This window comes from Oreochromis aureus, linkage group 3 (assembly GCF_013358895.1).
Source record: "Oreochromis aureus strain Israel breed Guangdong linkage group 3, ZZ_aureus, whole genome shotgun sequence".
Taxonomy (NCBI): domain Eukaryota; kingdom Metazoa; phylum Chordata; class Actinopteri; order Cichliformes; family Cichlidae; genus Oreochromis; species Oreochromis aureus.
Genome location: NC_052944.1, coordinates 25,298,993 through 25,325,999, shown reverse-complemented (window position 1 = coordinate 25,325,999; position 27,007 = coordinate 25,298,993). Strand labels below are relative to the sequence as shown.

Here is a 27,007-nt window from a genome sequence, read left to right as displayed (position 1 = left end):
AGAGGTTTGATCTGTTTGTCTTGCCAGCAGGTCAGCAGATAAGTGATTTAGCATACATATGTACAAAGGGTCTGACTGCACCAACTAACTGCATGTTGGCTAAAAACCACACAAACACATTGTTTTCTGTTAGAAGTGAAGTAAGTTGACTAATAGTAGGAAAGCTTTTCATGCAGACTTCCTCTGAGTTTAATTTCCACCTGTCTCACTTTTCTTTTTGAAAAACAGCCCTTACTTCTAACAGACCCATCCTACAGTCTCTTTGTCCTGCAGAGGTGCTGCTCCAGCCTCAGCATCAGCTGCACCTGGACCAAACCAAATCATGAAAGTAGGAAGGGAGAGGCAGATTTTCTTCTTTGTTGAAAAAAAACAAAACTAACACTATGAAACATAAACATTTAAAAGTACCGTGTGAAGCAAACATTATTTTGTGGTGATAGGTTAATAATTTTCATAAAAAAATAGTTACCTGTTCTTTCCTGGGCCCCTGTCAGTCACAGGCTCTTAGACTCGTCATCACTTTTCTTCCCCTTACGGTGCCCCTGCCTAGATTACTGCAACAGTCTCAGCAAACAATCAGCTGAATGACTGCAGACAAAACAGATTTAAGCTGCCAGGATTTTAACTCAAACACATCACATCACATAGGATCCCAGCACTCCCATTTTTTAGACTGGCTCCCAGCTTCATCAGTGTTCTGGTTATCCACGCTGATTTTAACCTCAAAGTAAATGTAAATCAAAAAAATCTGTGAGTTTTGGAGTATAAATAAAATATAACTTTACAAAGTAAATTCTACTACATTTTATATTAAAATGTTGTGTTACAGTGTGAAAGCTATAAATTATTTTGTTGTGACTTTGTTTTGATTTTCAGACTTCAGACTGTCTGTGAATCATTTGCTTTGCAGTGACTCTACTCTTACATTATAAACAGCAGAGTTTTCATGTTTCTCTTCTAACTGGATCATTATTATGTGAACAGTTCCCATTAAGCCCACTGTGACCCTGCAGCCATCCTGGACTCAGATATACAGCGGTGAGACAGTCACTGTCAGATGTGAGATTCAGAGACGTGAAGGAGCTCAGTGGACGTATGAATGGAGACCAACCAAATTAAACACACCTCCAACATCCAGTGAATACAAAATCATCAGAGCTACTGAGTCTGATGGTGGAGGATACAGCTGCCGGGGTAAAAGAAGCTCTTCCTGGACAGAGTGGAGTGATATGATCACATTCAGAGTATTATGTAAGTTGGACACATTTAACTCATTTTAATTTATACTGCACAATGTTTCATCCAAAAACACAACAAAATACTTTGTATTTCAACAACACTACAGGTTTTGTTTTTAATTTTGTATCAAAAGTAGCATAAAACAGCTTTTAATTGAATTATAACAACATACAGTGATCACTGACAGTGAAACATCTGGGTAAGAAAAAACATATTCAGTACATTTGTTGAAAAACTATTGTTTCAGATTTAATTATCCCAGTTTATTCAGCTCAGTTGCTTTTCATCACTGCAGCTCAGTGTCATGATGCAGATCTTTTGTTTTAGCATTTTTATTTTTTCTAATTCCTCAAAGTTTCCATGTGACTACAATTTGGCCTCATTTTAGGAGAGACTGCTCTGCTACGTTAGCCTTTCTCTAACTGCTGGTATGTTTACTCATAGCAGCAGTTTTTTGATTTGTTCATCTTGTAATTCCCAAATTAAATATCATGAATTTATGGCAAAGAAAGAATTCAATTTTTTTTCTGAATGAAGATTATTTGGATGTATTGGAAGTTTAACAGCATTGTTTGCAAACAACAGCTAACTTACAGCTGATAGGTTACATGTTCATAAATGTATAAATATGTAAATGCAAATATGTAGAAATAAGTAAACAGTCAAATATAAAGATCAGTAAATTACCTGGTTTCATTTATTTAATAAAAACAAAACGTTTTATTGTTGATTTTCAAGTCAAATTATCAGTCTGCTAATGATATCTTTTTATTTGAACAGCTCCTCCTAAGCCCACTGTGACCCTGCAGCCATCCTGGACTCAGATATACAGCGGTGAGACAGTCACTGTGAGATGTGAGATTCATGGAGGTGAAGGAGCTCAGTGGACGTATGTATGGAGTCCAGCCAAGTTAAACACACCTCCAACATCCAGTGAATACAAAATCATCAGAGCTACTTGGTCTGACAGTGGAGGATACAGTTGCCGGGGTAGACGAGGTTCTTTCTGGACCGAGTCGAGTGATACCATCACACTGACTGTGTCATGTAAGTTGGGCATATTTCACCTTTTTTTAAAAAATTTCTATTGCCCAATATTTATTGCAAAAACACAACAAAATATCATGTCATTCAATAAAACTGCAGGCTTTGTTCTTATTTTAGTATCAAAAGTACCGTAAAACAAATTTTAAAGTTTTACATAAAATCCACAGCAATCACTCACAGTGAAACTGTTACGGCTGTGTGGCAGGGAGGATGTAGGACACAAACACAAAACAATCAACAGAGGAATGAACTTAAAGGCTGCTTTATTGCAGTGGTATAATTTTCACGAAAAGAAAAAAACTTGCAAAAACAAAATGAAACTAAAAACTGGGAACTAATAACAAAAACACTGGGAAACCTGTAAACTAGCAACAGAGATTTCAGGGAGCACGGAAACACGCAGCATGGTGAGGGGACGACGTGACACTGACAGAGAGAAACACAGGTCTAAAATACACTGAAGAAACGAGGGAATGAGACACATGAGGGGAGAACAGTCGAGACCAGGGTGAAGCAAAACTAGAAACAGTGACAAAGGACAAGCGACCGTCAAAGTAAAACAGCAAGTATAACACAGACACAGACTATACTGAACAAAGGGAACACGGAGCACAGAGACCAGAGAGACAAAAGACACGACTAGGGTGGGTTTTGATGATCTATTTCCCGATTAAAATCAATTCTAGCTTGAATAACATGATAATGATTCATTAAAATCCTGAATCGATTTTTAAATATAAATGTATTTTGTCCGAAACGCCAGAATCTCAGGTTAAACCACAAGATTTCGACAACCGCCAAACAGCTAAAACAGTAAATGAGAGCAGGCACCTTCTGTGATGCTCACACCTTTGATAAAGTCTCACAAGTGTCAGCTTTGTTTTTATAGATATAAAAATATGGATATGTACTGATAAGTGATCAGAATTATAATATTTCTGACTGTCTGAGGCAAAATTTCCCCGATTCAAATCGAATCGACTTCTAGAAATCAGTGACGATACCAACCCTGGACACGACTGACTGGGGAACAAGAAAACACAGTGTTCCCTCGTTTATGTCAGGAGTTAAATTCTAAAAATAATCCACGATAGGTGAAATCCGCGAAGTAGCCAACTTTATTTTTTACAATTATTATAGATGTTTTAAGGCTGTAAAACCCATCACTAGACACTTATTCACTTTTCTCAGACAGGCATGAACATTTTGTCATGATATGAGTGAACAGTTGTTGTTTAAGGTGCAGTTCATGGTGAAGCCACCGGAGGGTGGTGTGGAGATACAATAAAAAAGTGATGGCTAAAACCTAAGACGGTGTCATGTCTGCTCCCTGAACTAATATCGTAACATGGTGTCAGGAGCGAACTGATAAGGCTATACAAGAGTGTCGCACACATGGAAGGGCTTAAGCCGCCAGCTGGACTTGATTTGCTGCAGGGGAACCTCTCGGAAAATTGGAGACGGTTTCGCCAACGGTTCGAGCTGTATCTCGCGGCTACAGGAGGTGCTAGCAAGCCACCCAAGGTACAGTCTTCACTATTTCTTCACGTTGCTGGAGAGGAGGCGGTTGAAGTGTACAATACCTTCACGTTTGCGGAAAATGGTGATGAGCATAAGCTGACGAAAATAATGGAGAAATTTGAGGAATACTGTAACCCAAAGAAGAACATAACCTATGAAAGGTACAAGTTTTTCACGTGTGTGCAAGAGGATATGCCAATTAGCCAGTACATCACGGAGCTAAAGCTGAGTTGTCCAAATGCAAGAATCCCTCATCAGAGATCGCGTAGTGTGTGGAATTACATCGGATGCAATGAGAGAAAGGCTGTTAAGAGAAGATGACATTACTCTCGAAAAAGTAATTCAGCTTTGCGTTGCAGCTGAAACCACTAAAGCTCAAATCAAGCAAATGCATGAGGAGGATCACAATGCTCAAGTCTCTGCACATGAAAGTAAAGACGTAGATGCAGTGAGACATAAGCAGACATGCAAAAAAGACAGACAAGGTAAGATGAAACCGAACGACAAAGACCAAGCAAGCACGTTTAATTGCAAACGATGTGGAACTAAGCATGCATCACGCCAATGCCCTGCTTATGGCAAACAGTGCAAGAACTGCGGGAAAATGAATCACTTTGCCAGAATGTGTAGATCGAGAAAAGTGCACACTGTCGCCGATGAAGCCACGGATCAGCAGGCAAGTCTGTTCATTGGGGCTGTAAATGCAAAAACACAGACACGAACAGATGAATGGACTGTAGAAATAAAAGTTGGCCGCAAACCTGTGAAATTCAGAGTCACACTGCTAGCGATCAAAGATTTGTGTAAATTTGACAAGCTGAACGCATTCTGTACTGGACAGCAGCGTCCTTTATCGCAATCTTTCTTGCGCTACGGACCGGATAATGTCAGACAGTATTTTCACGGACCGGCCTTTAAGGTGTCACGGATAAATACATCAAATTAAAATGATACGACCAAGACAAAAACTGTGGTATTTTGTAAATTTAATAATAAGCATGAATTCACTGTGTACTTGTGTAACTTTATTAGCAGCGTCCTCCTGAAATGCGCCAACAACACTGAGAGTAAGATCCTCTCTCTGCTTGATGCTCTCTGATCGCTATGGTAACACGTAAATATTTCTTTCAAAATATGACACAAAACTACCAAAAAAACAAACTACATGAAAATATATAATTCACCATAACGCTAAATCAGTGAGAGCCCTGTGCTTGTTTCTCTGCAACGAGCCGGTCCCACCTGGACATAATGGGGGACAGTGACACCTGAAGTGTGTTGCTTTTGCTCAGTCTGCGCCGCAGTTTTGTTTTGGAAGCTGTAACTGCAGAAAACTCCGCTTCACACAGTTATGAGGTCGGAAATGGCAACAGGGTTTTTAGTGCTGTTGTGGCAATCTCGGGGTATTCTCGGGCTACACCGGCAAAGCTCATAATTTACTCATAACAACCAGGAAAAGATCCAGGGAAACCGAGTTAACAATAAAAACTCTGAAAACGATAAATTTCACACTCCAGCCTCAACTCTCGCTGCCCGGTACCAAATGACTCACGGTCCCGGCGAGGCCGCGAAAGGTGAACCGTGTTATAGCGAGGGACCACTGTAATACAAAATCAAAACACTGGTTCCCGACCCCGGACTGTGACAGAAGCATGTGGAGTTGAAAAACATTCAGTAAATTTCATAAAAAATGAAACACAAATGTAATGATCCCAGTTTATTCAGCTCAGTTGTTGCACATGTGGAGTTTTCAGTTTTCAGCAGAGTGGAAGCAGGCAGTGGTTCTCTGCCACTTTTGTTTAACCCAGTTTTCTCCTGTTTTGTGGACAGCCAGGAAGGTCAGGCATTGCATCTTCCTTTTCTTGATCAGGGAAGTTTTACCCTGTGTTTTGTTTCTAGGAAGGGGGAGAGTTTTTGTTTGTTATTTTGGCCTCGGAGACCCTGATGCTTTTAGCTTCCTGGCTCAGCTGTGTTTATTGTGAGGCTTTTCCTTTTTTTTCAGCTTTGTAAAAATAAACCCTCAATTCAGCAGCAGCTGTGTGGTTTTTGCGTGCGTTACACACTTTTCCCATGTTGCTTTGCGTTTCTGTGTTGAGGGGCGTAACAGTCCTTAAATTCTTTCTACATGGTGTTCCTAATGTGAGTGAATAATCCAGCTGTTAGCACAGCCAGTTTACAACACAGGACACACATTAAACAGGTCAATACTGATACATAGATACTTTATTGATCCACAAAGCAAATTGTTGTGTTAGAGCAGCATGATAAAAAGTGAAAATAGGGCCTTACACTATGAGACTGCGCAGGAATTTTTATATTTACAACAGTGAAAAAGAAAAGTAAAAATTAAATTTGTTAAAAACAGTTAAAGTAAAACTGATAGTGTATAATATGTTAGGGATTTTATACCCGACAGGAAAGTAAGGTCTCAGGTTATTCAGAAGGATCACAGCCAACTGACAACTCTGGATTATATGTTCATAAATGTATAAATATGCAAATGTAAAGATGTAGAAATAAGTAAATAGTGGGATTTTTGAGTATAAAACTTTTTTACAATGTAAAATCTGAGAGACTGAAGTTGTTTACATGATATTGTGTTGATGTTCAGTCGCACAGTTTAGATTTGTGCACAGCTGGTTGTTTTCAGTCACTCTGCTGGTAGATTCTAAATATCAGCAAATTACCAGGTTTAATCTGATTTTTTTAATTAACCTTTTTATTGTTGATTTTCAGTCAAATTGTCACTGGGATAAAAAAAAAAAAAAAAAAAAAAAAATGTGATTACCACTAACAAGAGCAATAAAACCAGGAAAGCTTTAATGATCATTTTATATTTCTCTAAGTCTGATGATGGGATATTTTCTATTTGAACAGCTCCTCCTAAGCCCACTGTGACCCTGCAGCCATCCTGGACTCAGATAAACATCGGTGAGACAGTCACTGTGAGATGTGTGATTCATGGAGGTGAAAGAGCTCAGTGGACGTATGAATGGAGACGAGGCCAGAAAAACATACCTCCAACATCCAGTGTATATACAATCAGCAGAGTTACTGAGTCTGATGGTGGAGGATACAGCTGCCGGGCCACAAGAAGTTCTTCCTGGACAGAGTGGAGTGTTAGCACCACATTGAGTGTAACAGGTGAGTTTGACATATTTCACATATTTTAATTTGTACTGAACAATGTTTCATCAATGAAACAAAACATTTTCTTTCAACAGCACTGTAGGTTTATTTTGTGTTTAGGATCAAAAGTAGTTTAAAATATCTTTTAGTGTCATTATAAAGATATTTAATAATCACTCAGTGAAACATCTGGAAAATATTTTGTTAGTTTGATAGAAGAATTCAATCCAAATGTAATAATCCCAGTCTGTCCCATCTTGACCTCATGGCTGCACATGTGGAGTTTATCACTGCAGATCAGTTACTTCCTTTGTTTTTAGCATTTTTACATTAATTCCTCGACGTTTCAGGTTTGACTACAATATAACCTCATTTTATTAGACTGTTCTGCTACATTACAGGTTCCACTTAGATTCTTTCCTGTAATTGTTGTTAATGGCATTTATTTATTTTAATTAATGAAAAATAAAGGTGTTCATGAGTGTCATAATATGTTTAATGATACTACAGCTAGAAGAACCTCCAGTGTAGAACAGATCCATTAGTGCACAGGTGTCGAACTCCAGGCCTCGAGGGCCAGTGTCCTGCAGGTTTTAGATGTGTCCTTGATCAAACACAGCTGATTTAAATGGCTAAATTACCTCCTCAACATGGCTTGACGTTCTCCAGAGGCCTGGTAATAAACTAATCATTTGATTCAGGTGTGTTGACCCAGGGTGAGATCTAAAACCTGCAGGACACCGGCCCTCGAGGCCTGGAGTTCGACACCCCTGCATTAGTGGATCAGTGGTTTAAGGTTCAGTTCATGGAAAATCAGTGAGAGCCACAAGAACCTGTTTGTTATACAATAACTACAAGTGTGACACACTCCAATGTCCCAAATCAGCAACTGTACCAGTTTCACATGATCACCTCATCAGAACTTTTAGAAAGCATTTCTGTTACGTTCCCCTGAGCGGTCTAGGTGGTGAGGGCGAAGTAACAGAAAGTGTCCGGGTCAGAAAAAGGAGTCAAGGAGGCAAAAGGGTTAAATTAAAGAGTTTTATTGAAGTAGCTCAACTAAAAGAGACGGACAAGCCGCTATCACCATTTAAGGAAACAAACAAAACTCAAGCGTTGGTCAATAAAGTAACGCAAATCAAAGAGAGCAGCTCACTAGCTGCAGACACAGACAGCTCACTAGCTGCAAACGGCAAAAACACAGCTCACTAGCTGCAAACGGCAAAAACACAGCTCACTAGCTGCAAACGGCAAAAACACAGCTCACTAGCTGCAAACGGCAAAAACACAGCTCACTAGCTGCAAACGGCAAAAACACAGCTCACTAGCTGCAACCATTCACATGGCACTCTAGCCCAGAGCTCACCTTTCCCTGGGCTTAAATCCCTTTAATTACTGACCAGAGTCAGCTGCACAAAAGAAAAAAGGTGGCAGCTAAGGCAGGAGAGATGGTCGGACACGCCCACACAGACAACTTCAGGAGGCGGCCCTGCTAGGGCCCACCCCCTCCCATAAATACAAACCCGTGGTTTGTCAAATGATTACGATAACCAAAACAATTAAGTCCATAACCGTTTCATCACCAAATTGCAGGCTTTCCACCTACCAAACCCCATAGCAACAGTTAGGCATCGCCTGTGGAAGCTGCCAATCCCATCTCAATGGGTTCAAAATACTGACTGAGGGTGGCCCCAGACCTTCAAAACAATGTCCCATGTGATAGCCAGGGCTTTTTTGAGGCATCACATGTGGAGAACCCAGCAGACAGCTAGTGGGCCTTATTGAAACACTCTGCAGGCGATTCCTCAAGTCACCGGTACAGGCATGTTTGTTAGCCAGGGTTGCAGGTCTTAGTGGTGGTTTTATGCACAGTCTGTCCCCCTGCAGGTCATTTTGAGGACATGAGAAATGGTCAACCAGCGGCAGCTCAGGGTTAGTTGACCTCTGACCATGACCACAGGGCGCTACTGAGCAATTGTGCTCCAAGTTTAGCCTTTTACTAGGCCTGGCAACCTTGTCGGTTTGAGAACCACAACTAACTGTTCTTAAGGCAGGCTCTTTTTGCTTTGAGTGAGTTTTCTGTTTTAGTTTCAGACATTTGGCAACAAGATGGCCAGGTTTGTGGCAAAAGAAACACAGCTTTGGTTTGCATCTTGAAACCACAACTTTTTCAGCCTTTCTAGCTGCTCACTTCTGGCTCTCCAAGACGTACTATGGCGCACAGGGATATCATGTCCTACAGCATTTGTTTCATGAGTTAGCTTAAACTCATCTGCCAGTATGGCAGCCTGCTGTAAAGTGGAAACCCTCTGTTCACTTAAATAACAAGCAACACACTCAGGCACTGCGTTCTTAAAGTCCTCTACCAGCACAAGCTCACATAATGACCAAGTCATAACCTGGCTTGCAGAGCACCACCTATCAAAAAGCTTCGCCTTGTTCCTAACGAAGTCAAGATAGGACTGACCCTGTGCCAACTCCAAACCTCGAAAATGCTGCCTATAGGCTTCAGGTACAAGTTCGTAGGCTTGGAGGACGGCACTTTTAATCTTTTCATAAACTAGGCCGTCCTGCCTAGACAGACCAGAACAAGCTTCCTGAGCCTTACCTGTGAATTTACACAGCAACATCACCCCCCACACGTCTTGAGGCCACTATAATGCAGCTGCTATGCTTTCAAACACACTGAAGAAGCTCTCAACACTGGATTCACAGAAAACTGGAACCAGGTGAATGTTATTGCTTACAAACGAGCTTCTAGACACCTGTGCACTGATAGCTGTATCATCCATTTTGGGGGCCGGAGAAGGGTTAGAAAACACACCCTAATTAAGACACAACCACACCCCTCTGCCAACTCACTCAGAGACTACCCAATAATTAACCCATTAATGGTGAACTACACAACTTACTTTAACTGACCAACTCACCTCTTGCTGCATACACATTAACAAATACAACTTACCCAGTTCCTAAGCACACCAAACTATACCTACCTATCTTCTGGGCGTGCTGGGCTCGAGGCGACTTGAAAGGCAAAGCTTCAGCGACTGGAGCCCTGAATTGCCTACCCCCAACAGGGAACTTATCCCCGCCCAGGATTACTCCAAAGATAAGAAAGGCAAAATAATAAAAGAGTAGCCGAAGGAAGAACTTAAAACGAAGCTCAGCTGGACACTCACCTAACTTAACTGGGAAGTTGTGGTTATCAAAAGGTGACAAAGCAAGATAATCAAATCCAACTTGAAGCTCCTTTTCAAATATCCCAGACGAGCTAAGGCAGGAGAGATGGTCGGACACGCCCACACAGACAACCTCAGGAGGCGGCCCTGCTAGTGCCGTAACAATTTCTCACATGATAATTTCTTCCAGTCTTCTTAATCTGCTGTCAGCTCATGAAAAAATAATCTGTAATTTTTTGGAATCTAAACAAAAAATGTGCAAAGTAAAGACTTTACCTTTAACATTTTACTGAAAATATTGTGTTACAGTTTGAAATTTTTATGTTGTGACTTTCTTAAATGTTTAACTTGTTTCTCTGTGAATCAGCTGTTTTGCAATGACTCCACTCTTATGTTATAAAGAGCAGAGTTTTTATGTTTCTCTCCTAACTGGATCATTCTTATCTGAACAGTTCCCGTTAAGCCCACTGTGACCCTGCAGCCACCTTGGCCTCAGATATACAGCGGTGAGACAGTCACTGTCAGATGTGAGATTCAGGGAGGTGAAGGAGCTCAGTGGACGTATGAATGGAGACCAGCCAAGTTAAACACACCTCCAACATCCAGTGAATACAGAATCACAGTTACTGAGTCTGACAGTGGAGGATACAGCTGCCGGGGTAAAAGAAGCTTTTCCTGGACGAAGTGGAGTGACACATTAACTGTAGTATGTAAGTTGGACACATTTCACTCATTTTAATTTATACTACACAATGTTTCATCCAAAAACACAACAAAATACTTTGTATTTCAACAACACTACAGGTTTTGTTTTTAATCTTGTATCCAAAGTAGCATAAAACAGCGTTTAATTTAATTATAACAACATACAGTAATCATACAGTAAAGTTAAACACACCTCCAACATCCAGTGAATACAGAATCATCACAGTTACTGAAGCTGACAGTGGATTGTACAGCTGCCGGGGCAGAAGGGACTATTTGTTAACATATTGGAGTAAAATTACTGGACTGACTGTATCATGTAAGTTGGAGATGTTCTGTACAGATAATTCGTTTTGTTAAAATAAGTGAAAACTCTCACTTTCTTGCAGATTTGTAGCTGATTCTTTTGTGCTGCTCACTAAAATATTTTGGTTTCAGTTTGACACCAAAAAAAAACGTGAAAAACAACTTTTCACTCACAGTGAAGATAAAAAACATATCAGAGTAACTTCTCTGCTGTGCAGCTCTACAGAACAGGAAAACAGTCTGTGTTTGTCCCAGTTTGGTGATTTTTGTGTCACAGGTTTACGTGCTTACACAGGGACCTCCAGAGCCTTTTCAACAGTGCTGCGGACCTCGGGGGGAAAGCAGTGCTGTCTTTACTAGTGGGGAGAGTTACAAAGCTTTCTTCGTTATGAATTAGTGATACATGTTTTTATTAAACAATTAAAGATAAAACACCACAAACTCTAGTAGAGGACATAAAGTCAGAGATAGAAACTACAAGGAGCATTTAGTACAGGTAGAGCTCAGTGGCAGCACAACAAACTCTGGATCCTTTGCTTTTAGTTAGCATTTAGCATTAGTAGCGCATGCGGCGTCTGCTGTGAAAAGTCCTGTATGCTGCGCACTGTGACTCACAGCAATGTTTCTAACCTTAACACAAAGTCAGCACTGACTTTGTGTTAAACTAATCCTAAAATAATAATGGTATTTCTAACCACTGACATACCACAACTTTATCATTTCAACAGCTATCGAAAGTTAATGGACCTAGCTTGAATGGGATATTTATAGAGAGATCCTCCAGCTTTAAACTTTATTAGTGGTGTGTGGATCGATATTGAAATATCATTTCTTCTGATACCTGTAATTTATGTTCTAAAATCGATTCTCATATTAAAATATTTTAGTACTTCGGAGTAAATTTGTAGTTTATCATTAACAGGAACACAGTGGAAACAAACTATATCATTCGGATTGTCTAAATTGGGAGGAACTACTTCCTCTTGTGCCTTTCATAGTCATATGCAAAATACGGCTGTATAAATGCGTTGCAGCCTCTGGCGTGTGCACTCACAACAATGGCTGTTCATAAACAAAGTGATGTGTGGACGTATTTTACCTCCACAAAAAGCCAAGATGCAGTATTTGATACATGTGGCAAGACAGTGAGGTTTTGTGGTAACACCACTAACCTCGTCAAAAACCTCAGAGTAAATCATATCACAGAATATTAAGAGCGTATGTTGAGGCAAACTGAAGAGGAGGAGAGGGACAGGTGCTGCTAGGGCGAGACAGACGTCTCTCGCGGAGTCCTTTAGTGCTTCAGGCAGCAACATGCTCAAATAGCACAACTTCAAGTTTTTTTTATTTCTATGTGATTATTCTGCAATATTAAGCAATAAGTACAAGTAGTCTGATGTCCTGTAATCATTATGAAGCTATATGATTTCAATTACGTAATACAATTAAATATTGCATTATGAAATACAATGAAACATTAAGTTTTTGTACAAACTATCAGTATCGGATCAGTATCGTCGATACCACCCTGAATTTTACTTGGTATCAGATCGGAAAGGAAATCAGTGGTATCGCACATCACTAAACTGTATTAGCCTTCCAGGACCTGAAGCTCAGTAAAGCACCCCAAGCAGCCAAACCCATCTGTTTTCTGATTGGATCGTTACATTTGTGATTGATATGACATTAACCAATCAGCTGAAAGGAAGAAAAATCAGGTCAAAATGACTGTGTGTAGTATAAAATCACAAATAGTTTTTGCTTTGTATCAGTAAGCAGACCTAAACAAAAAATTGTAACTCGTGTAAATATTTTTATACAAACACATCTTTTTTACACACACACACACACACACACACACACACACACACATTCTCATCTGTAGATGCACAAACATACAATTTTCACATATTTTGATTTACAAGGTTACAAAACCAAACTCAGTTCACAAATACACATTTGATTTACAAGTACAAAATACTTATGACCACAATTTGAGCCGTACATGTTGTCCATTATTGAAATGAATCTTAGAGGTTTCAGGTTTGAGTTAAAGAGTCTGGTCTCATGAACAACACACACTGCATGTTTTTCACTTAATGAACTATGAACTACAGACGACAATATGGACTCATTTTATTGGACGCAGTGTTCTGGGAATCCATCCTACCTGACAAACCATCCTACCATCCTTGTTTCTGCGCATGCGCACAACACGAAATTATGTGGTGAACCATCCTGCCTTTGTGAATATTAGCCAGAAAAATACTCTGACGGGTAAAATGAAGTGCCAAACCGTCCTAGCTTTATAATTATGAGCTACAAGCATACTCTGATGGGCAAAGTTAAGTGGCAAACCATCATACCAACTTAAATTTGTGCTGGAATTACTCTGTGACAGCAGAAATGTGCATAAACTACTTACGGTAGGACGGTTTGTCAAAGTAGGATGGTTTGTCAGAACACACTGGTCTGTTAATTCAGGTTAGGACTGGGCGATATGGGCAAAAATCCATATCATGGTATAATTTGAAGCATGTGCGGTAACGTTAAATATATCGCGATATATTATTTTCTTCTGTATACTGTATTTTACACACTATTAAAATCCTTTAATTTTCTCAGAAATCAACAGTGCGCCTTATATATGAATTCTGGCTGTGCTTACTGACCTCAAACCGATTTTATGTGGTCCACAGCGCTCAAAAATCTGTCAAAAAATGGTAAGCTACGAAGCCGCATTGCTTGGTGGATTGTCGGAGCATTACTGCCGTAGTCAGGAGCCTCGCAGAATAATCTGGTTCCAAACCTCCGTCCACTTCAGGTCCCAAAGTCAAACGAACACTGCAGCATCACTGAGAGTTAAAAACTGTCTAAATTGTATCATCTTTAATAAAATGATCAGTGTTACTGCTTTACCAGGTGTAACAGTTACGTTTAACATCCAGGCATTGATGAAAACAAAATGTATTAAATTTAACAAAGTTAGAAGTTAGCAGGAAGTTAGCTCGCTATTTTCGAGTTCTCTCTGACTGTCTCCTTGGTGCTTCCTTGTCCTCGTCGTCTGTTAGCTTCGTCTCCATTTTCATCATAATAATTTTACCATCTCTGTGCAAGTCTGCAAATTTCTAACCTTAATTACTGGGAGAATAATGAATGATGCTTACAGTGAGTAAAAAGAAAACTGACTGCATGTTTTGGACAGAGATTCACTTTTAATGTTTATGTTTAATGTAATACAGACACATAAAAATACACTCCAAAAACAGAAGAGTCCTTGAAATGTACAAAATATTGATTAAAAAAAAATTATAAAAATTGGGGCAACTTTGCCTATGGTACAATGTACACAATGTATGAAAGAAATCTTTACTGCAGATATTAATTTGACTAATTTACTAATACTAATTTTGTGTTGTAAGATTTATGAGTTTCATGCTTTCATAGTGATACTTGGGAGAGCTTGACATTTTTATCAGGTGGTACACACTGTAAAAAGTTTGAGAAACACTGATAAGTGTATGTGTGCTTGTGGAAAACATTTAAAGCTGCTGTACAGAATCTTTGAAACAAGCTTAAAACATCTTTAGAATATAAACAGAGCATCTGCTTCTCTTTACAGCTCCTCACTCCACCAGGGCTCCGTTTGGCACTTTCTGATAGTGCACAAATGTGATGTACGTACTGCGGCAGTCACTCAGACAACTGGATGGTCCAAAAGTTGGCCCAATCTATTATTACCTGAGGTTTTAGTAGAGTTGTGACTGAAACACATAAAAATATATCATTAATTTTAATCTCCCCAATCAATGATAATGTTATGTTCAAAAAATGTTTCAACACAGTTTGTTTTGCAGATTCTGTATAACAGCTTTAATATCAGGAGAACACAACTTCCAGACTGTATGAGTAAAATCAGGTTTTTTCTCTTCATCAGTTTAACAGTTTCTGTTTTGCCTGTCACTGTTCCCTGTCTGTTTTCTTACCTGGTTCTTCCTGACCTTGTACTTTCTCCTCATGTTCCCCTCTTTCCTCTCTCCCTCTTTGGACTGACAATCATACACAAATAGATTCAATTAGATTAAAAAATTACATTAATATGAAAAAAATACTATTAAGATCACTAACAAGAAGTCCTCTCTCAGTGTACTTTCAACCAAAAGGCAAATAACCAAACCACATGAACATCTAATAAAAGATATAAATATTGAAACACTGATCCAACATTATTCTTGATTGATGGATCATTTGATTTTACACTTGTACCTGAATGTGGCTCCTTTTTTTGTTGAAAACGTCCTAATATCCATTATGAACCTGGCTGTCTCTCTGTACACACACACACACACACACACACACACACATACACATACACATTCTTACTTACATACAGAAGTTCACACATATACATACAATGCCTATGTCTTAGAACCAAGTGGGCGTTACTTTGCTATGACGTGTTTTGTGTGAACTGTCTCGCAATAAAAAGGCAGCAGGAGGAGGTCAGAGTCGGGGTCATTTTCGTGTTAGACACAGATGATACCTCCCTTGCAAGTGAAAACGATCGATCGCTGTTGCCTTGTTTTTCTTTCACGGGAATAAGTCCTGGAGTCAGCCGGGTCTGACTTTAGACCCAACATTTATTTGGTCCTCCGAGCCGGAGCCTAAAACATCACATCCACCGCGAGGAGAGGGAGAGGACGCCACCGCAACGTGATTGACGGAAAGCCCCGGTGCTACTTTGTCACCAGGCCGGGAAGTTTGCGTCTGGGCTCCCCTCGGGATGGATGGCGATTGACGGGATACCGAGACTCTTCCCGTGAACGAAAACAACACGAACAGTGAGTACAGAAGGCCTTAGAGAGTGGCTACGTGACCCTGCGTTGAGCGCAGGTACGGGAGCGCTGGTCACGAGAGCGCACGTGGACCCAAAACAATAGAGAGCCCGATATCATAAGAGAGCCTATGAACCTGGCTGTCTCTCTGTACACACACACACACACACACACACACAACAGGAGTTATAAGGTTAATGGGCACCCAGTCAGTTAGCTAGTTAGTATCCATTTCAAACAGGACAGTGGTAACAACAGCAGGCTACAGACAATTTTAAGTTTTAGATTTTAAATAGGCTGTATACATTTCAATGGGAGCAGCAGGACGGTCAAATGTCGCTGATTTTACTACAGAGCAGGACGGATTGTAGGGTAGCAAACATCGTCAGGAAACACGTTTTCAACACTGCAGGTTACCTGGGTGTAATGTTTTTCAGCTAAAAAGAAACATGGTCTGACTCCTACCTAACTATATAAAGAGTAACTGATGGTTAAATGCAGCTAATATGTCCTGTTTTAAGCCAGACACTCACACCTCCGCTCCGCTGCGTCTCAGCCACCATCGGTTTGGCAGAAAGGGCGCTAGAGCCAGAGTAGGGGAGAGGCGAGCTGGAACAAACCATTTTGGGAGAGGGGGGGTATCTATACTTTTGTTGTTAAAATATTACGTCTCAACCAAGTACTGTATGGTTTTTATATTTTTAGTAGTGTGTCAAACAAACAGCAAATATTGTAAAAAAAAAAAAAAAAAAAGGAAAAGGAAATTTTGTTTCAGCACCCCCAGAAATTGGCTAAAAAAGGCCCTGCTACCGACTAATTTTCCCTGTATCTCATTTGTATGAATTAAAAAGAGTAAAATCAAATTCCTCTAAGTGTTATATTTTTTCTTTAGATATCATCTATACAGTTCTTACTGGCCAATAGGGATGGGTATCATTTAGGTTTTATCCGGTGCCAAACCTTTACTTTTGAAACCTGCCGGTGCTTAAACGTAAATATTTTAATTTTTTTGTCAGAACCCATATCGGTACCCATCCCTACTGGCCAATACCAATATACCAACGACAAAAATACATTTCAGTGCAAATCGAATAAACCATAAAAAGTGTTTCAAATGGTGAGTTAGTTAAAACCTCACATGTAAGCTATGGCGTTATTTTTGTGCCACTATTTTAAGCACACGTATAAAAGATTTTTGCAAGTGCAAGTGTTGCATTTGGAAGAGAAATTTATTTTGAGCGAAGATAAGCTAAATTTGAATGAACAAAGATTTATTGCTGCTTCATTTCAGTGTTTGCAATTATCCATATCCATAATTTTGCAATTGTCCATATACACACACAACAGCAGCCCTTCTCGCTCAGTTTTTGCATTTGCTCTTGCTCAGATCGCGGACCTGCTTGCAATGTGTTGCTTGCGCTCTCAACATTTCTACCCCTGCACGTTCAACTCTTTCTGTATGCTTTTATATTTGTGCCACAAAACCAACCAATCACAGACTTGGATGCAAAAAATTCTGATTGGCTGTTTTGGTCTCCAATCAGCTCACTAGCTGCTGTAGCTAAACCCAGGCAAATATCCCAGAATGCATTTCATCCAAAACTCAAACGAGGCAGTGGCAGAAGAACGCAGAGTGGCGGAGTTTAAGATATTGACTGGGAATGAGCTACAAAAAACGATGTGCCGGGAGCCTTGACCAGCCGGTCAGCTGGTGGGTAACAGGCATCTCTGAAAACGTTAGAGCACTGTTGCAAATATGTGACGTCTTAATAAATCGAGCAGATGTTTGAAGTTTACACAGCACCATTCTCGCCTGAAAATATCTCAAAAGTTTGTTTTGTGATCCAGAAAGAGTAATATTTCACTGCCTCGTTTGAGTTTTGGACGAAATGCATTCTGGGATATTGCATTTCGTTATTTCGAGCTGATTGAAGAACAAAACAGCCAATCAGAATATTTTGCATCCAAGTCTGTGATTGGCTGGTTTTGTGGCACAAATATATCGAAGTTGAATGCACAGGGGCAGAAATGTTGAGAAGCGTAAGCAACACATTGCGAGCAAACGCAAATGCAAAAACAGAGCAAAAGGGGGCTGCTATTGTGTGTGTGTGTGTGTGTGTGTGTGTATAATTGCAAACACTGAAATACATTTTTGCACGCAGCAATTAATTTTGTTCACTCAAATTTACCTTTTCTTTCCTCAAAATCAAATTCTCCTCAAAATGCAACACTTGCGCCTGCAAAGGTAGCACATGTGGGTACACTAGCATACTTTTCACAGGGCTAACACATCTAAGACATCGTTAACAGCTTCTACAATCACATAGAAGCTGTTTTATAAAGTTTTATAAATTTGATAAGTTAGAAACGGGACTGTGAATTTGATGCAGTGTGAAAAAAAATGCACAGAATTAAATTATTTTTCAAGAATAATTAAATAGATTCAACATCTTTCTTCAACAGAACTGCAGACTGCACAGATGGTATCTTCCCAAAGGAAAAAGTACTATAGCTTACTAGGGTATATTAGACTTAACAGTTACTATATACAGTAATGGACTTCTATATATTTTACATCAGATTAAAACTTTGGGTGTAAGATTCAGATAATTATTTATTAAAAGCTAGACATTTTAAATGAGAATAAGAAAGAAAAGTATGTCTTTGTGCCCCCTTTTCCCTGTTCATGCCCTATCCGCCCCCCTGGCTAAACTTTGCTAGATCCGCCCCTGCACAGTTACCAGCCGTCAGCTACGTAGAAAAGGATCCTGGTGTAGAAAGTAATATAAAATAAATTCTAACAACAGCTTATCAAGCTTAAACGTGCTGCTGTTGTTCAGCCGCTGGTTTCCTCTTTCTGGTGCAAAGTGGGCCAAAAACAAAGAAGAGAGACGGACTCGCGACAGAAAAGCCGATCAGCTGATCATTAATCAGTTTCATGATTGAAGTAGCAGCAGGAGAGGGAGGGAGAGAGAAGAGGCAGTCGCTACATATATCGGTTGTTAAGCTTAACGTGGGAATGCTTTACAAACATTCAGAGATGAACTTACACACTTGCTTTACTTCTCTCTGGGATAACTTCATCGGAGATGAAATGCTGGTTTGGTAGCGAGGCTACAAATACACACAGCCGCTCTATCACGTGAGGCATACTGCTGCAACATGCTACAGTTATGAGGCGAGTTACGCCATGTCGCAAGTTTTGTGAGGTGCTTTTTTGATATTTAATGGATCGGATTACATTTTTTATTTCTCTCCGATATCCGATCCAGTAATTTACGTCAGTATGGGACCGATACCGATACGTAATATCGGATCGGTCCATCTCTACTGTGAATCACAATTTAATTTGCACAATTCGAGACTCACCAGAGTTCATGTATTTCTCACACAATACATTAACTCTGTAGCTCAACACGTTACAGGATTGCAAGTTCCACATGGTACATGGACTGGTTCTTTCTACTCTCCTGGAGTTCTCAAAGCGCTCTATACAACACACCCATTCACACAAGCACTACTATCTATATGTTAAGTGCTTTCTAACTATCAATCATACGCATTCATACGCCATAAGTATCTTGCCCAAGGATATTTGGCATGCAAACTAGGGGACCCAGGGATCGAACCACCAACCTCCGATCAGCAGCTGACCCGCTCTACCTCCTGAGCTACAGCCACCCCACCACAGCAGTTTCGTGCATCTGCAAAACAAAATCAGTGCTCAAAACTACGTTTCATGGAGTTCTTTTACCCTTTTAACACAGTGCAATATACAGAGAAAGTCACCTTGCTGCGTGCAGACAGCTGCACTGAAAGAAAGTTAACATGAGCAGTGCAGCGGTGCATTCACGGTACATGGAAAAACTCACTACTTCACTAAAGATAAAACAAAATTAAAATAAAAATAAAATACCAACCAATAACCAATAATACATACCAGGACCAGGGTGAACTTTGAACTTGTAGGTGGGAAACAGAAGACACGGAAATATACAACCAGTTTCCAGTTTACATTAATTTATGCATCCGAAAACCAGAATAAAATATTTCAATAAAATTAAACAACAATATGTAAAAATATCTCTCTCTGTCTAGTTCAGGTTAGTTTGAACTCTTATCTGTGTTAACTACAAGTTAACCTGTGTTAGCTCCTTTAGGGTTAACCAGCTTTCTTTCAGCTGCTCTTCAAACTTTGATCAATTTAAGTCGACTCAGTTCACTCACTAGACCTGCAGAGTGGCTGGTTAGTTATAATCAGTAACACAGTGAGTTACCAGTACAACACCAACACTATGAATGGAATTACAACACTGAAAGCACAAAATCAGCTGTCCACAGATTTACAGAGAAAACCTTTCACAGTCACAGTCTGGTGTGGAATCAGTTCTTGGATTAAGTCCTCTGTGTGTCGCAGTAACAGAGATTATGGTGGAGTCGTGTCACAGTTCAGAAGTGTGAGTCAGTTTCCTGATCTCTGGAATATGAGTTGATCCAGCAGGAACAGAAGATTTTAGTGGAAGTTCAGATCTGCTAGGCTTGGATCACCATCGAGGTTCAACAGTCTCAGATTTCAGTTCCGAGATCTGAACTCGGCTAATAAACCTGATCTGTTTTGCAACACAAACACTGAAGTCTTATTCCAGCATTCCTAACAGCTCAGCTGGAAATCACATCCAAACTGCCTCCTGTAATGGCAGCGGTGAAGTTCACCGTGCTTATTATTGTGGCCTAAAGACATCTGTGCGACAGGAAATGTCAGCTTCCACAGCAAAAGAATATAAAACACACTTACTAGGTCTCATCTTATCTATCAGAGGCTTCAACATCAGATTGAGTAAAGAAAACAAGGACATAACATGTAATTAACTGTAAATACACACAAGTACATATTTTAAAAAGTCACTGTTCTCATCAAAACAAAAATGCAGAATAGAATCATGTGTGACACAGTTTGTTTTATCTTCACCATTAAGGTTTCATGATATTTGATTATTTACATATTTCCATGCAGTTCTTTAAATTGTTCTGATTCAGTCATTTTTACTTTTATGTTCTTGTTCTAAACTGAACTGCAGCGAAACCAAAGGCTGAACTGAGAGCTGATAGGACAGCTGTTCCAGTAGGGGGCAGTGTGACCCTGACCTGCTCTGTGAGCCCATCATCATCATCATCATCATCATCATCTGGATGGAAATACTACTGGTACAGAGATGGGAAATCTTATGAAGCTTTGACAAATGGACTAATCAGTGTCTCAGAGGGAGGACTCTACAGCTGCAGAGGAGGAAGAGGAGAACCAGTTTACTACACAGAGGACAGTGAGTCAGTCAGGATTGACACAACTGGTGAGTTTAAATGTAACTTCCTACAAAGCACTACATCTGATGGTAACTGAACCTTTTGTCTTTCACGTGTTTTTATTGTACTTTCTTGAACATTAACAGTGTCAAACAGGCCTGTTGTGACTCTGTATCCAAACTGGTCTGAGATATACAGAGGAGAGACGATCACTGTCAGATGTGAGATCCATGGAGGAGACACTGAGTGGGATTATGAGTGGGAAACAAACAGCACCATAAAACCTCCAAATCAAAATGAATACAGGATTAGATCTGCTTCATCATCCAACAGTGGAAACTATCGCTGTAAGGGCAGAATGAAAAGTTCACAGAATAACACAAATGAGTGGAGTGATTCAGTCACACTGACAGTTTCTGACAGTAAGTCATATTTGCTTTAAGCTGTTTGAACACTTTGTAAAATGTGTTTCTGTTCATATAGACTGAGATTATTATTCTTTGTATAAACTGAGCTCACTGTTCAGAGACTGTACTACATGTTCACTGAGAGAAAATCTTTGTTGAACAGATAAACCCCGTCCTGTCCTCACTGTGTCTCCATCATGGCTGAGTCCTGGAGCCTCAGTAACTCTGAACTGTCAGGTTGAACATCCGTCTGCAGGATGGAGCTTCTACTGGTATAAAGCTGTTCCTGATCTATCAGAGAAATCCTCCAGTTATGAGCTGCTACCTGATGGCAGTGGGACTGCACAGGACTCCTACATCATTCATGGACAGACACACACAGCAGGATATGTGTGCAGAGCTGGAAGAGGAGACCCAGAGTATCACACTGATCACAGTCAACCAAAGTTTGTCTGGTCTGCAGGTCAGTTTGTTTCTCTCTGTCCTCTCAATGAGCTCATGTTAGGTCATCATTTTTATTCACCACCATTTAGACCATTAAAATCTCATCTCCATGACAACCATTGATGTCTGTGTACATTAAAACTCCACAAAAGAAGAACTGAACTGAATATTTTCCTTTCTCTCTGTGATCAAACCAAACTGAATTTCTTTGTTTCCTTTTCTTATTGCTCAATTTTATTTAATGTGATAACATGAAAAACAAAAGACATCTATGAGATTTTAAATATTTTCTCTTTGAATACTTTTACTTTGATATTTAAACTCATGTTACTGTTTGTACTGATTATTTTTACTTAGTGCACAGACAGGATTTACACAGTTAAGACTCTTTGTTTAGTGCTCAGGTAGGTGTTCAGATAAAAAAGTCAAATATAGTTAATAAAGAAACAAAGATGTCAGCAGGCAGGTTAACAGCTCTGACAAATACAAGAAAAACACTGACTACAGATGGACGCTAGAAGAAGACGTCACAAATAACAGCTGCTGTTATTGTTCATTTAAATATATGTCACGGTGCTGGGTGCGTTGGACCCAGTATTTTGAGTTTATTATATTTTGGTTTAATTCTGCTTCATGGATTGTTTTCTTATTCTCTTGTAGTGATGATGATTATTATTAGTTTCTTGTTTCTGTTTATCTGTGCTTAAGGATTTGTGGTTTCATGTATTGTTTGAGTTCCATGTGTTATTTTCTGTCTCTCAGTGTCGAGTCTGCGTTCTTGTTTAGTAATTCATGTTTCCTGTTTTATTGTGAAAGTCTTTGTCTTATGTTAGTGTGTGCAGCTTGGTTCCCCCGTCTCGTTAGCCCTCATCTCTCCCAGCTGTGTCTCCCTTCTGTTGCCCATTCCCTCATTACTACCCTGTGTATTTAAGCCCTGTGTTTTCCTCAACCCAGTGTTGCGTCGTAGCCTCAGATCCTGCCTGTGTGTTCCAGTTAGTGTTTTCATGTTTGGTTTCTGTTTTGTTGGTGCCAGCAATAAAGCTGTGGTTTTCAGTTACATTTCCGTCTCAGAGTCCTGCACTTGGATCCACATCTCCACCTGCCCGCACACAGAGCCCTGACAGAACGACGCGACCAGTAATGGATCCAGCGGACTCACTGTGGAAGCGCAGCTCCCGTTTTGACGGGACCCGGCTAGCGCTTGGAGGGCCTCCGTGCTGCTGTTCCTCGCTAGCAGCCTACCCTTCGGCCCACTCTTCTGCTTCCTCCGCGGTCTCGCAGAAAACGGTCCAGCCGGTCCCGGGAGGATTACTACGAGCCTGCAAGCAACCAGCTTACGCCTGCTCAGGCGTTCTACAAAATGTTAGGGAACATTATTGTGCCACCCGACTCACCCAGCGTTTCCACATCACCGCAGGAGCAGCCACAGCAGAGTCTTCTCTTGTCACATTCCACCAGCGCCGCTCCATCTTCAACAGGGAGGCAGCGAGCGCGCCGCCAGCACTCACAGCTTCAGCAGGAGCCTGGGATTCATCTCAAACAACCGCCTAGGGTGAGTGACAGAGTCTCCCTTCATTCGCCTTTTCCCCCAAAGCTGCGAACGCCAGCTTCATGAACACTACAGCTCGTGTTTCTCCGGTTCGGGAAAATAAAAGTTCTCGTTTTAAGAACGATTATTTTCCCATTGGTTCAAAAGACTGTGCTCCTGATGTTCTTTCAGATCCAGGAGTTAAGACTGTTTCGTCTGGAACTGTTTATTCTGGGGCTATGTTTATTCAGTCAGCTGCCCGTCCGCTTTCAGCTCAGTTACCTGCTCAGCAGCCGCCTGTAGCCCAGTGTCCCCTGCTCAGCAGCCGCCTGTAGCCCAGTGTCCCCTGCTCAGCAGCCGCCTGTAGCCCAGGTAGCCGCCCAGTCACCAACTCCACCGCCACTTTCATTGCAAATTCAGTCACCCGTAGCTCAGTCGCTACCACAATCGGATTTTCTGCAAGCTTTGTTACAGTCCATAACCCAGTCAGTAGCGCAGTTAGTAGAGGAATCATTAGCTTCGTCATCTGCTCAGTCAGCCACTCATCGTCACCCTCAGCCAGGGGTCCCAATTGCCTCTGGTCCTGCATCTGCTCCATCTGGAGGGCCCGAGGAGCCCGTCCAGCCTAAAGTTTCGTCAGCTGGGGGTTCGGGAGAACCCAGCCAGCCTCATGCCTCGTCTGCTGGGGGTCCTGGAGGACCTAGCAAACACATCTTCATTCTGCTGACGGTCCGGGGAAGTTTGTTCAGCCGCCACCTACTGACTCATCCCCCGCGACTTCTACATCACCGCTGCCGTCAGGTCGCGCTGCCGTCAGGTCCGGCCTCTGCGTCTTCATCCACACCTTCGCCTGGTCCAGCTTCAGCCCCGGCCCTGCCTCGCCCGGCCCTGTGGTTGCAACACCGCCGTCAGAGCCAGCTCGGCCTGTTCCGCCTCGCCTCTGCCGGCCATTTTCCAGGCCTCTAAGTTGGCATCATGACCGTCGGGGACTGCCTCCGGAAAGAGTTCATCGCCGTCGCTGGCATCGCGGCCGACCTCCGGACCTGCTCGGTGGCCGCCACTGCCTTCCAAGTGGTTGGCCTCCTGATTGGTTTTGCCTGCGCCGTTGCCGTGTGCACGGTCGGCCTCCAGAACTGTTCGCCCGCCGTTGCTGTCCGCACGGCTGGCCTCCAGAACTGTTTTGGCTTTTGTGCTGTCAACCTCCGGGTCGACTCCCTGAACTTTTCATGGACTCTTGAGCTCTAGTTTCGTTTTGTTTTTGATGTGTTTTCCTGTGTTTTTGGACTCTTGTGCTGCTTGTGTGGTTTTTTTTTTTTTTTGTTTGGTTTCTATCCCTCCGTCCTGGACCCCCTCCGCCCGCCCTGGCCTGGTGCTTTGTTTTGTTGTGCTTTCAGGGCTCGCAAAATCGCTAGCCCGACGTCCCGGGGCTAGCAATTTTTCCAGTCGGGCTACCAAAATCCATCTCAGCCCTGCCGGTCGGGCTATCATAGGAAGAAAAAATGTGTCAATGGTTTTGCATTTTCTTTCGCAAATGTAGCTGAGTAATTATGTTATTGGCATCGATGAGCCACTGTCATTATGTGACATATTGAAATCGCGTTTGAATTTGTGCTTGTTTTTTGCTTTCACTTTCACTTTGCGATCGCACGAACAGTGTGTAGAGAGCGGCAGCACTGATTGGTGAGTGAGGATTAATTGCGCACCAATTCCTCTGACATTGTCTTATCACTCATTAGCTTACTATTCAAACGTGACAAGTGAAATCTCCCACAGCAAGCTTAAACATGTGAGAGGTTGATTGCGCAGAGAATCGCTGACCGTTATGTAAGTACGTGTGTAAAAGCAGCAGGATTTACGCAGGTATTTTAGTTCTGCTGAGCCAAATAAGACAGGTCAGGGTGAAGAAGGCACAGCCAAATAAAAGCCTACCACAAAACGGAAAAGTTATGACAAATCAGACTATGAGGCAAAAAGAAAGCTCAGCTTTTTTGGTTTCATGGACAAAAGAATTTATGTGGCTGGAATATGACGAGCTAAATAACATAATGTTCTGCCGGGTGTGTCGTGAGTTTCATTTCATTTGAGTCGACAAGCGCCTTTGTAACTGGGACCAGTAATTTGAAGAAAGACCCCATGAGAAATGCAAGAAATGCATTATTGCCCAGTCTGCAATATCTTTCCCAGAACAACAGCAATTGCAAAAAATAAACCAAGCAGAAGTCCTGAAAAATCTTTCAAAAGCGTACTATGTTGCAAAGACTGAACCACCATTGGCCAAATTTAGCAGTTTTTGCAAATTTCAAAAAGCAAATGGCCTCGATCTTGGTTCCACTCACCTCTTACCCTTGACTTCAGTGGAAATTTCAGATTCAGGATCTGACACAGACTGATTCATGTTCTTACAAGTTCATAGAAATTTCTGTTCAATTAGAAACAAGTATTTGAGTTGATGATTGTAATTTTTATACAGTTGTTGTGATTTGTATTTTAACAATTTTCTGATAAATTTGTTTCCGTTATAATATTATACTTTAATGTATAATATTGTAAAGGAAACAGAACATTAAAAAATTGCTTTTTTTTTTTTTTTTTTTTTTTTTTTCAGGCTACTTAAATTTATATTGGGCTACCAAAAACTGAAGAGTGCCTGCCCGAAGGGCTACCAGAGATTTTGCGAGCCCTGGCTTTTTTTTTTTTTGTTTAGGGCTGTCAGGGGGCAGCCCTTAGAGGGGGGGTACTGTCACGGTGCTGGGTGCGTTGGACCCAGTATTTTGAGTTTATTATATTTTGGTTTAATTCTGCTTTATGGATTGTTTTCTTATTCTCTTGTAGTGATGATGATGATTGATGATTATTATTTATTATTATTATTAGTTTCTGTTTATCCGTGCTTAAGGATTTGTGGTTTCATGTATTGTTTGAGTTCCATGTGTTATTTTCTGTCTCTGTGTCGAGTCTGCGTTCTTGTTTAGTAATTCATGTTTCCTGTTTTATTGTGAAAGTCTTTGTCTTATGTTAGTGTGTGCAGCTTGGTTCCCCCGTCTCGTTAGCCCTCATCTCTCCCAGCTGTGTCTCCCTTCTGTTGCCCATTCCCTCATTACTACCCTGTGTATTTAAGCCCTGTGTTTTCCTCAACCCAGTGTCGCGTCGTACCCTCAGATCCTGCCTGTGTGTTCCAGTTAGTGTTTTCATGTTTGGTTTCTGTTTTGTTGGTGCCGGCAATAAAGCTGTGGTTTTCAGTTACATTTCCGTCTCAGAGTCCTGCACTTGGATCTACATCTCCACCTGCCCGCACACAGAGCCCTGACAATATACTTCAAAGGTTTTTAGTTTTGGTCCTGCTGCTGCAAAATATCTCACTGT

The 27,007-nt window shown here is 41.0% G+C and overlaps 1 protein-coding gene across 1 annotated transcript in view; it reads left to right on the top strand.

Moving 5' to 3' along the window:
• The window catches only part of LOC116311487 (basement membrane-specific heparan sulfate proteoglycan core protein-like), a 681,374-nt gene that overhangs the window by 582,616 nt on the left and 71,751 nt on the right, over nt 1-27,007 (top strand). The window contains exon 9 of the mRNA XM_039599749.1: nt 985-1,251. Coding sequence (XP_039455683.1) covers nt 985-1,251 — 267 coding nt within the window. The remainder of the gene's footprint in view (nt 1-984; nt 1,252-27,007) is intronic.